Raw genomic sequence first — 11,505 nt, forward strand, 5'->3', positions numbered from 1 at the left:
CTATATATATATATGTATGTTAACAAAAGTATATGTATTAATAAGAATTACGTACAATTTTGAAATTGACATTTTAAATTTTCAATAATCGTTGATTAAAATGTTTAGTGGTAAATTTTGGTGCATTGGAAAATATAGATTTCAAAAAAATTGCAAATGGTTTAAATTGAAAAAATTATGTACGAAAATTACAAAAGAAAAAAAAAAGTTAAAGATAAAACACTAAGCATTATATTGTAACTACATCAGAAGTTTAAATTAGCCTGATATTTGAAATGAAGGGGTACACATGCGGTATATCTCATTCCTAATACACTTCAAACTTAGTACACTAGTTATTGAACTACATACATATATATAAGCTAATAATTAGCAAGAAATATAATATATCATGAACATTATGAAATGTACATAATAATCTAGTTGATTAAGTTAAGAATTATTTCTAATAGGAGCAACACTATTATCCTCATTAACCTTGGAAGAGTTCAAGTCCTCGGGCGAAACATGTTGCTGAGAGGTAGCCATAACAGAAGGATTATAGGAGTACCAATGTGCCCAAAAGAGGTAATTGAGGAAGTTGAGGAAGCTAAGACCAGCCAACAACCAATAGAATAAATCCAACCTATCTTTGTTAAGGTCATTCTCACTCAACCATCCCTTATTAGAAGGGGATAAAGAGGAAGTAACCTTATTTATAAGGGTAACCAAGACAGAGCTAAAGTAAAATCCAAAAGAGTAAGAACAATAAGTCATTGCTGTGAGAAAAGATTGCATCCCTTTTAAGGACTGCTTGTAGAAGAACTCGATAAGCCCTACGGCTGTTAACATCTCGGACAACCCGAAAATGAGGAATTGTGGTGTGATGTAGAAGATGGAGAGTTGTTTTAGGTGGTGAACCATGGTGTCCCTTCTTTGTTTCTCCATGAGGGCAGCCGAGACCATTGAAAAGGTGGCGATGAAGAGGCCGGCCCCTATGCGTTGGAGAGGGGAGAGACCGGAGTCGTGGCCAGTGAATTTACGAGCAAAAGGGACGAAGAATTTGTCGTAGAGAGGGACGAGGAAGAGGAGGAGAATGTAAGGGATGGCTTGGAGAGAAGCGGGTGGAATGCTGAAAGATTTGGTGAGTTTATTGTTCATTTGGCTTCCTTGTTGGACTGAAAATGTTTGTAGTTGAGCTAATATAGTATTGAAAACTATTGTGCAAGCAAAGATTGGAAGTACTGAGATTAAAATTTTCACTTGTTCTACTTGAGTAACTGTGCATAATCTCCATGCTCCTTCTGATTTGTAGTTTGATGATCCATCTTCTACTTTGATGCATGCTTTGTCCAAGAAACTGATGAAATGTACAAATTTTCACAAATAAAGTTACTTTTTTTTTGTAATACCACAAATTTAGGTATTTAAACATATTGGTTATGATAGATTTATGATACAAAAAAGATTAAATAAAAGTTATTTGAGTACGTACTCTTTTTAAAACCTAAATATAAAGTCAATGAAAAACTAATACGGAGTATTTAATAGAAAATTAAATTTAAAATGTTTTTCCCTTCAATGTTTCGTATTATTTAACTAATTTTAGCATTAAACCTACGTAATATACTTAACGGAACTAGTGTGTTTATAATGATAAAATGTAGGATTAACAAGTTGTAGTATGGAGTTATATATACTAGTTTTATATTTTTTAAGTCATAATTATTGTTTGAACTTATAACGTCATCAGAGAGTAAAAGGAGACAAGTAAAGGTGGCTTTTAATTTCTATTATAAGCCAAGGTGTTATAGAATGTTCCAAAAAGTTAGTTGCCTTGACACAAAAGATACATCCCACAAGAATATTTGATTAATTAAATTTTTGTTATTATTTGGGGTGGCAATAGTGATAAAGGTCTTTGACTTTCAAGCCCAAATTAGTGATACTAAAATATAGGTAGTCTTCACTAACTTTATCAATGGATAGTAATCAAATTAAACCATAATCATGACACATGTTTTTAACAAGTTTTATCCGAAAAGAAAGCCAACAACAACAGTAATAGTAATAGTAGAAAACGTAAAAGTACATACTCCTTCAGTCCCCTTTTATTTGCATTTTCATAAACCCACTTTATGTGAGACCTTTTTGAGTCAATTGGTGCAAACAGTAGAGATAGAAGCGGTACAAACAATGAAAAGTACATACGAAGTTTTAAAACGAAAAGAGTTTAGAGAGAACAACCAATATGCGCTTTTTCAACAAGGTCGGGTATATGAATATAATGCATACATTATGAGATAGTGGTGATGATTTCAGAGGCAAGACATTACAGTGTAAACAGAACCTCAAAGCAAGTGGAATTATTATTTTATGGTCTCATAGTTTAAACATCACTCCTATCAACTGTAGCATGCACTTCCTTAGACTCATCTCTTACGACTTTGTAACATAGTAATCATTATTATTATAGTGGGTGCATAAGTAAATAAAAAAAAAAAAAAAGAAAGAAATAAAGCAAGTTTTGACTTAAGAAGAAAAGATAAGAATGAACATTTGGTTGGATTGGATTACCTGAATCTTTGTGTATGAATGAGATTGTCAGATGCAATGTAACTTGTATAGTGTTGAAGGTTGTTGGAATTAGTATTCCCATGAAGCACCTTTACATCTGATGGACAAACTTTCTTTCTCTTTAAGAATGCGGCCACAAATACCTGTGTATATCAAGGTGGAGTTACCATATCACATAAAATAAAAAGAAAATGTAAGGTGTTTGATATTAAAATATCAGTAGAAGTGTATTTGAGACGATTCAGATAAGATTTGGTATTGTTATGATATATAATAACTATAAGTAACAAACCCAGTCAAAATTAAGTTTATTTTTGAATCGTGTCAATTATAAAAACCTGTCAATTAAAGAAGAGAAAATGTACCATTAGTATTACATACCATGTCTTCATGTCATGCATGTTCCTATCTCATTTTAGTGCAAGTGTGCAACTATACCAAACAATTAGATCATTCGCCAACTATTTATACAAATTAATATAATCGACTACCCTTGTGGCTTGTACCTTTGAACCGTCAAGAGTATTAAAAGGTCGATTAAGAAATTAATAAACGAACCTTGGTTAGTTCATACGTAGAAAATAATATATTACTCCGTAATTTACAACTAAGCCATCTCTTATATCGTTGTCCTAATGTTGCCGACAATAATGTAAACAAAATAAATTCAAGTGGAATGTAAATAATAGACGTAGAAAATCTCTTTATTCTATGTAAGTAGACTACACTCATGTAATATTATGCTGATTTAATTTGATATTTTTATAAGCAAAAAACTTTTAGCAACGAGCTCTATTCTAGATACCAAGATCATTGACAACTATACATTTAATAAAGCCTTCTTTTTTGACAAGAATAAAGCCTTCTTATTGTTTAATACTTATATAAGCAAATATAATACAGTTGGTGGTAATTATCAAATTTTCCCATACATTATACTAACTTCTTATTGTTTTAGTTTATTGTATTATAAAATTAGTATGTTACAATTGTGATGGAATATACCTGTTGTAGCTTTTAATTCTTAATTATAGCCTACGCATAAACAGTTCTCTACATGTAATACTCATGGTTTTGGGAATAAACCACAATTATTAAGCAACCACGTCGTCATTTAACCTTTTCGACCAACTACCAATGATATTTTTCATTGTTCATCTAATAGATTAAATAAAAGAGAACAAAGTGATAAAGTAATAAACAGATTTTTAAAAAAAATAAAATAAAAAAAACCTTTTGTGAGTAGATTGGAGGTAGTATTAGCTTATCCATATTCATGCAAAGTCAAATATTAGAGACATACTACTATGTAATACGTACTAAATAATTTCTATTTTATTTGTCGATAATATGCACTAGAAAATTTGGAAACGAAATATGGCAAAGGTCAAATTGTTTTACGTCAATGTTCTAATGATCGAAGTGATATAAAGGTGACAAAAGAAGTTTTGTGTCCACAACTTTATATCTTTACCAATATTCCTATTACTATTTTCGCCACAAATTGTGTGCAGCCTCGTCAACTAAAACGACAGATTTGAACTATTATTACATTTAAGATGAAAAATAGAAAATGTAGAGGTCATTGTTTGATTAGGAAATTGCTAGCCTCTTAATTAGCATTATACATTTCCTAATATTATACAATAAAAAACATGCACTAAATGTTCATATATAAGGTTGAGTTTATTGAACTATAATAATAATAATAATAATAATAATAATAATAATAATAATAATATGCACTAGAAAATTTGGAAACGAAATATGTCAGAAGTCAAATTATTATATATGACTTTTATGATTAACAATTCTACTGAATAAAGTGATAGGTATGTATTATGTGTTACCATGTTATGTACCCCCTATATATCCACGACTATTTTTTTTTTTTTTTTATTTGAACGGTAAGGAGAAGGACTTTGATCGAACCTCAACATTCACGGTTTTTTTGATCCGATATTTGCAAGTCAAGCACTTTGCAAGTAAGGGGGAAAGAACAAGGGATCTCCACCCCTCAAAGAAGGTTGGAAGGAACAATCCTTACCACAATTAAATCTATGACTAATTAACATGCATGCAAAAGTGCAAAACACAAAGGATGAACATGTACAAATTATTATTATATTAATACCTGAGCAATAGGAGTAAAAATGCTTCCACGAGGTCTCTTGTTCTTGTAAACAAGAGTGCCAGAAACCAAGCAAATTAACCCCATAGCCATGACAATGGCTGAGATACCAAACCCAATATCCATACCGGAATGTGTCTGGACCCAAACGAGGACGGTAAGGGCAATAAGCTCACCAACGGAGAACGCGAAGTAGGCTGCATTGAAATACGTCGAAAGCTGGGTAGACTGCTTGGAGCTGAACTGATCACCCCCATGAGCTATCATATTAGGCTTCACACATCCACTTCCTAATGCTACTAAGTAAAGTGCTACAAAAAATATTATAGCCTGTATTCCCTTTGCTTCTTCGCAAATTTGTCCAGTGCTGTCTTGTGTTAGCATGTTGCACATTGCTGGCTTTAGTTGTGGTAGGTGTGCTTGTACTGATAGCAAGATGAACCCCTGTTTTTTAGCCAATATATCCAATTAATGAGGTTGCAAATTATTATTTTGAATACTAGATGAGAAAATCATGTTATTATACGTCTGTTTATATATATATAAATATATATATATATATATATATATATATATATATATATATATATATATATATATATATATATATATATATATATATATAGTCAAATGAATTATGTGAATACGTGCAAATTTTCAAATTAAACATTGCATCAAAATGATAATGGAGTTTCACTAATTCATTTTACTTGTAGATATGTGCAATGATTATGGAGACAAAAAAATTAGTACCCAAATAAATTCAATTTGATATTAAAAGACCCTAAAAAAAGTCTTAAATCTTAATTATAGTATTGCACTTTATATCAAATCACAAAAAAATTTAACAAGTTAGTTTTGTGGTTGTCTTGGAATGTCTTGAAAAAGCCTATGTAGGATATATATATGCTGAGTACAGTTGTATCACTTTTTAGGTACATAATCTATACTAATTTTTTGTGTCAAGGAGCAAAACCGAAAGTGGGGGCAACTTTGTCTAAAACCTTTTTTTTAGTGTAAGAAATTGATTAACACAAATACTTGTATGTGGTCATACACCATTAGTCAATGGTGCATGCATGTAACCATTAGTAGTGGGTTTGGGTGGGAACTGAGGACCATGAGAGGAGAGAGATATAATATTTTAATGTAGCTTTTTGTCAAAAAAGAAAATGTAGCACTTACAAAAACATTGATGGAAATGAAAAGTATAACACTTAAAAAAACACAGAGGTAGTAAAAATAAATGAAGATAAAATTGTTTTTTTAAATCTTCAACTTAGGTGACGTGACGGACTTAAAAAGGTAGAATTGTAATGATACTCCAGCTTAGTGAAAGAAATGAGAGAAACGGGTCCACGCCTATGAGAACGAGAGAAGGTAGTTAAGGGCGCATTTCGCAAAGTGCCAAAATTTCGGCATCTATTGTTAGAACCACTTACATTATATATTCGTACAAGCAATTAGTGAAAGTTTAATGCAATGATAACTAGTTGATCCAAATCCTAGATATTTATATTAAAAATGCAATATGAATATCAATCTCATAACACTTGTAAATCCCCCCAAATTACCTTAGTATTATAATGGTGTATAGACTGATATACTCAAAGCTAGGTAAAATCTTACTATATCATTCCTTTCGTTGAAAATAATAGTCACTTTTTTTTGAACCATTTGATATAGTCACTTATGACAATGGTCAAATTTAAGTTTATCACAATTGTTTTATTTTAAAACCCTTTACACTTATTGGATACTTCCCATCCATAAAACGATATAATCAATGACTGTCTATTTACGGTGCCTAATAAAATAGTGTATATACGTAGCGAATATTATTCACATAGTATCAAAATCGAGTAATTTAAGAAGGTAAGAGTAGACATACAGAAAGTTCAACAAAGCCGAAGATGAGCATGGTCCAAAAGCTGCCGAGATAAGAGTCGGAGAGGTAGCCACCAAAGAGAGCGAGAAGGAAAATGGTGCCAATAAAATTTGTAACTATGTTGGCTGCCTTTGACAGCGGGAAATGCATCTCATTTATCACATATGTTATTAAATTGTTTCCCACTGCCGCTATTGCCATTATTTCAAAGGCTTGTAATCCTGCAATTTTTTTAGAAATACAAACAACGTTTTAGTTCTGTTTTTTTTTGTTCAATCTTCTGTTATAAGAATAATAATATCACCAAGTAATTTGTAACTATGACATAAACAGGATCCGATCTCATATCTTAGATATCCCATCAAAAAATTTTACCAAGCTAGCTAATTAAATTACATTTGCTTTTGCTTATAAATTTCTAAAGTAATTGTAACTTATTTTATGTATGCCTACTCTACTACTCTAGGCTATTCTGTCTTTTAATGGGAAAATTACTTGGCTCATTATAGTTTTTTTATAATCATCAATAATCATGCATCCATGCTACCTAAGCAACAAATTTTGGTAATACTTCGTAATTAAAAAATAAAATAAAATTAGTACCTTAATTTTTATACTTATCGACTTATTAGACAAGAAACGCTTGAGGTTGTTTAACTTTATGTCATGCTAAAACAAAAAACGCTCCTTATTTAATTCTTCCAAGGGGTATATGGATCAGTCCTTAACATAAAACAACTTTAAAAGACAAAGGGCATTTCCCTTTTTAATTATTTGGGTTATAGGAAGCCATACAAAATAACAAAATATTGGTGGGGGTGGATTTATTTGAATTATATGTTTGGTCCGACACGATCTTATAGACCTCACTTATTATAAAGTAACAAATTTGTGAAAGTTAGCTGGTCAAACCATGTTAAATTCTTATGGTATAATCCAATATACTCCATTAAATTAAATAAGGACATATAGCTAATACTCCCTCCGTCCCAGATAATAGTCCTTTATAGCCTATTTTTATTCTCAAATTAATAGTCTCATTTACTTTTTTCAAGTATCAATAATATCAATTTTTTTATCAAAATTTCCTCAATTGCAACAATATTTGTGCAAATTTAACTTTTCCTTGTGAATTTTGTTTTTCAATGTACTTTTATTGCTTTTTCTCTCTACTATTTTACAAACCAATGTAAATTTAACTATTCAATGTAATTTCACTACTTTTATTTAAATTTCTTAATTTCCGTGTTTTTTGTTCTTAAGAGACTATCATTTTGGGATGGAGGGAGTAGTAATTTCTTTGGTATAATAATTGTATACTCCCTCTGTTTCTTTTATATGCATCACTTGCATTTACACGGAGTTTTAGGAAAGTTATTTGCTTCAATATTATATTGTGCAAGTGGGGCAAGTGGATAATTAATTTATTAAAATAAAAGTACAATGTGGGTCATGAAATAGATAGTATGTGATAGAGAATGATTTATTTAATTGTATAAATAGAGACCATAAAAGAGAGTGAAATGATAAAATATTTTGATTGGGGTATTTGAGAAAAGAGATAGATAATAAAATATTGTATAAAGTTACTAAATATAGTAGTGATGCATATATAAAAAAAAACACCCCTAAATATAAAGTGATACATATAAAACAAAAAAAAAAAGGAGGGAGTATACAGCTATTATCATAATCATCTCCGATCTTGATTATAAGGTTTTTTTTTTTTTTTCACGATAGCTATTAGCGACATATAGTTATGAGTAGCCTCTATTCGAAGTGACACATTAGTTTCTATGTAACATGGAAAGATGAAATAAAAAAATTACTTCAATTGAATTTCTTCTATTAATATATACTCCGTATCTATTTTCATTTTGATGTGTTTAGCATAATTGTACTCGTATTACATTAGCGCGTTCTCTTTTTCTTTATTGGCATATATCTACACCTTATCTTTCACTTTGCCTTATCTATTATTGTCACACTCACATGCCTCTATTTTAGTATTTTACTAGGTTAAATCCCGTGTCATGCACAGTAGTCAGTAATAGTAATCTCGACAAATGTGCAAATCCTACTAAAACTTATAAAAAAGAAGGGGTATAATATAATAAAATGATTTTGTTCAGTTGTTCTTATAAACGTTATGTATAATTTTTAAAGTAGGCTACCAAAATAATTTTTTCGATTTTAAATTAAAAATAAATTTTAAGTTGGAGGAAAGAAAATTGATAGTATTATAATAATCTTGGATATTGATATATGTCCATACTTAATTTTAATCTATGTTACTATATTTGTAACTAAAAGATTCTTAGTATATAAACATATGATTAAAAAAAAATAATAATAAAAATTAATTGAGTATGATTGAATTAAATGTGTTGTCAAAATGGAAATAAGTATTATGAGTAGATTATAAAATGGAAGTCATTCAAATTTGGTGAAAAAAAAAAGAATAAAAAGAATAAAAATAGCGGGAAAATTTTTAATGACATCGTGACAAGTGTCATTTTAGGTTCGCTTTTAGTATAGGTTATTGATGTCCATACTTAATTTTAATCTATGTTACTATATTTGTAACTAAAAGATTCCTTGTATATAAATATATGTTAAAAAAATAATAATAAAAATTAATTGAATATGATTGAATTAAATGTGTTGTCAAAATAGTATTATGAGTAGATTATAAAATGGAAGTCATTCAAACTTGGCAAAAAAAAAAAAAAAAAAAAAAAGAATAAAAATAGCGGAAAAATTTTTAATGACATCGTGACAAGTGTCATTTTAGGTTCGCTTTTAGTATAGGTTATTGATTGATTGATACTTCTTCCATTTCCATGGACCCATGTGTAGGGGTGCTTATGATGCGAGTCGAGCTCGAGTTCAGCTAAGCTCGACTCGAACTCGAAAACACAAAACTACAACTCGACTCAAACTCGAAACTCGCGAGCTCAAAATAATGGAGCTCGAATCAAACTCGAAAACCTATTACTTAAACTCGACTCGAGCTCGAACTCGAATTTTATTTTTTTCGCAAAGTGAAGTTATTATCTTATTAATTTAAAGCTATTTTTTTTTCCAACAAATAATTTAATCCTTTAATCCAAAATATATGTTTCACAGGAGAAGCATAAGAGTAAGTTTGGCCCATTATTCCTAATTGTAAATATGAATATGTTTTATATGAGTTTGGCCCAATATCATTAATTATTGGAATAATTGAATAAGAAATAAGTGAAATTTTTTATATATATAAATAATTTTTTTTTTATCAAATATAATACTCACATAGTGTATTATAAAAATCGAGTATCTCACGAGCTTTTCGAGTCGAGTAAGGAGTTGCTCAACTCGTCTCGTTAACATTTCGAGTCGAGCCCGAGCTCGAGTTGACCTCACTCGAGTCGAGGTTTGACCGAGTTTTGACCGAGTCGGGCCCGAGTAGCTTGCGAGTTGTCTTGCATCATAAACACCCCTACCCATGTGATATTGTGATGACACTGATGAGGGATGAAAATAGTAAAAACAGTTGTAAATAAGAAAATGTTGTAATATTTGTGAAATTTCTTTAAATAGTAATTATTGCAATATTTGTGAAACAGCGGGGAGTATATATTGCAGTTTATACATGTTTCTTACCGTCATTCAATTCTCTAGAAACATTAGTTTACTACTCGTCATGAGCTGTAGTTAAACATTTAAATATTAAAAAAATAATAAAAAAAGTATATCACTATAATTTTAGATCAATACTGTAAAATGAAGAGATGAGGAAATATCGTAAAAATCTGAAAAATGATTAAGAGTGTAATATTATATTTGAGGAAGATAGGAAAAATACCAAGGACAAAGACAGCTGCTCGCATCCCACCATGTTTATTGGGATTAGAAGGTCTGCCTCTCCAATCAACAGTAGCACTTAGATTTTCATCAATAATCATCCCTGATTCTCCATGATTCTTGTTACTCTGCACTGATTTTCCCATCTCTAAATCCATTTTTTGTCTTTCGTTTATATAAATTTCTCTAGCCAATTAATTAAGTTAAAAAAATAAACTAAGGTAGTAATATTATTTATGAATTGAAGCAATTTTATAAAATGTTGCGGAATAAAACAACCAGTTAGGAGGGGGGGGGGGGGGGGGGGGGGGGTGTGGGTTTCACTTTTCAGTGTATTGTTTTGTTTTGATGTTTTAATTGAGAATCGTTGAAAAGTAAAAAGGGAGAGTTTTGGGGTGAAGGACAGAGCTTGTGGGTTGGTCCATTATTTATAGATAGAGTTTTCATAAAGAGGGGAATGAATACTCCCAAAATAAAATAATATTAAATAATGGAAAAGAAAAGGACTGTTGGTTGAAAAATGATGTCACAATTTTTACTGTAACTCGTCACAGAAACAAGTATGGTACAAATGCTAGTTGTTTCCGGATTTATGAGTCAATGGAAATAGTAAAACCATTAACCGGGGTAATTAGTCAATTTTGCTAGAGAAGATTTTGTGTGAGGCTTGTGGTAGTATAATTATTGATATGTTTCATTTGTTGACTGATATGTTTTAGCTGTTGGTTAATATGTTTTTGTGTTAGTGTTTTAATACTGTATGTTCTTTTTGTTGATTGTTATCACACATCAATTAACTAATATGTTTCTTTGGGTTGGTTGATATCTTTATTTGGTTGCTTATATATTTTATTTTGGTGGCTGATTTCTTTATTTTGTTGGCTTACTTGTTGCATTTGTTTGCTGATTTCATCCTTTTGTTGGCTGATATGCTTCATTTGTTAACTGATATGTATATCTTGTTGGTTGATATGTTTCATTTGTTGGATGATATGTTCCTAATGCTAATTGATATCAGATATCAATTGGCTGATATGTTTCTTTAATTGGCTGATATTTGTATTTATTTTGCAAAAACATTTTA

The 11,505-nt window shown here is 30.2% G+C and overlaps 1 protein-coding gene across 1 annotated transcript; it reads right to left on the reverse strand.

Moving 5' to 3' along the window:
• Positions 1-208: 208 nt before the first annotated feature.
• LOC145601954 (protein NRT1/ PTR FAMILY 4.3-like) lies at positions 209-10,706 on the reverse strand. The gene is made up of 5 exons (XM_081658044.1): positions 10,423-10,706; positions 6,579-6,796; positions 4,691-5,131; positions 2,557-2,699; positions 209-1,339 (listed from the first exon to the last, which is right to left on the reverse strand). Exons 1-5 carry the CDS (start codon positions 10,577-10,579, stop codon positions 433-435), a joined length of 1,866 nt encoding a protein of 621 aa, XP_081514170.1. The 5' UTR covers positions 10,580-10,706; the 3' UTR covers positions 209-432.
• Between the last annotated feature and the right edge of the window lie 799 nt (positions 10,707-11,505).

The sequence above is a fragment of the Chenopodium album genome, chromosome 21 (genome assembly GCF_948465745.1).
Source record: "Chenopodium album chromosome 21, dcCheAlbu1.1, whole genome shotgun sequence".
Classification (NCBI taxonomy): domain Eukaryota; kingdom Viridiplantae; phylum Streptophyta; class Magnoliopsida; order Caryophyllales; family Amaranthaceae; genus Chenopodium; species Chenopodium album.

What these genes read in the sequence shown, in the direction of transcription:
- LOC145601954 (XM_081658044.1), bottom strand. Translation starts at nt 10,579, where the DNA reads ATGGATTTAGAGATGGGAAAATCAGTGCAGAGTAACAAGAATCATGGA. An exon ending in AGCAGCTGTCTTTGTCCTTG is followed by an intron (nt 6,797 to 10,422) that starts GTATTTTTCCTA and finishes AAAAAATTGCAG; the next exon opens with GATTACAAGCCTTTGAAATA. An exon ending in ATTCATACACAAAGATTCAG is followed by an intron (nt 1,340 to 2,556) that starts GTAATCCAATCC and finishes ACATTTCATCAG; the next exon opens with TTTCTTGGACAAAGCATGCA.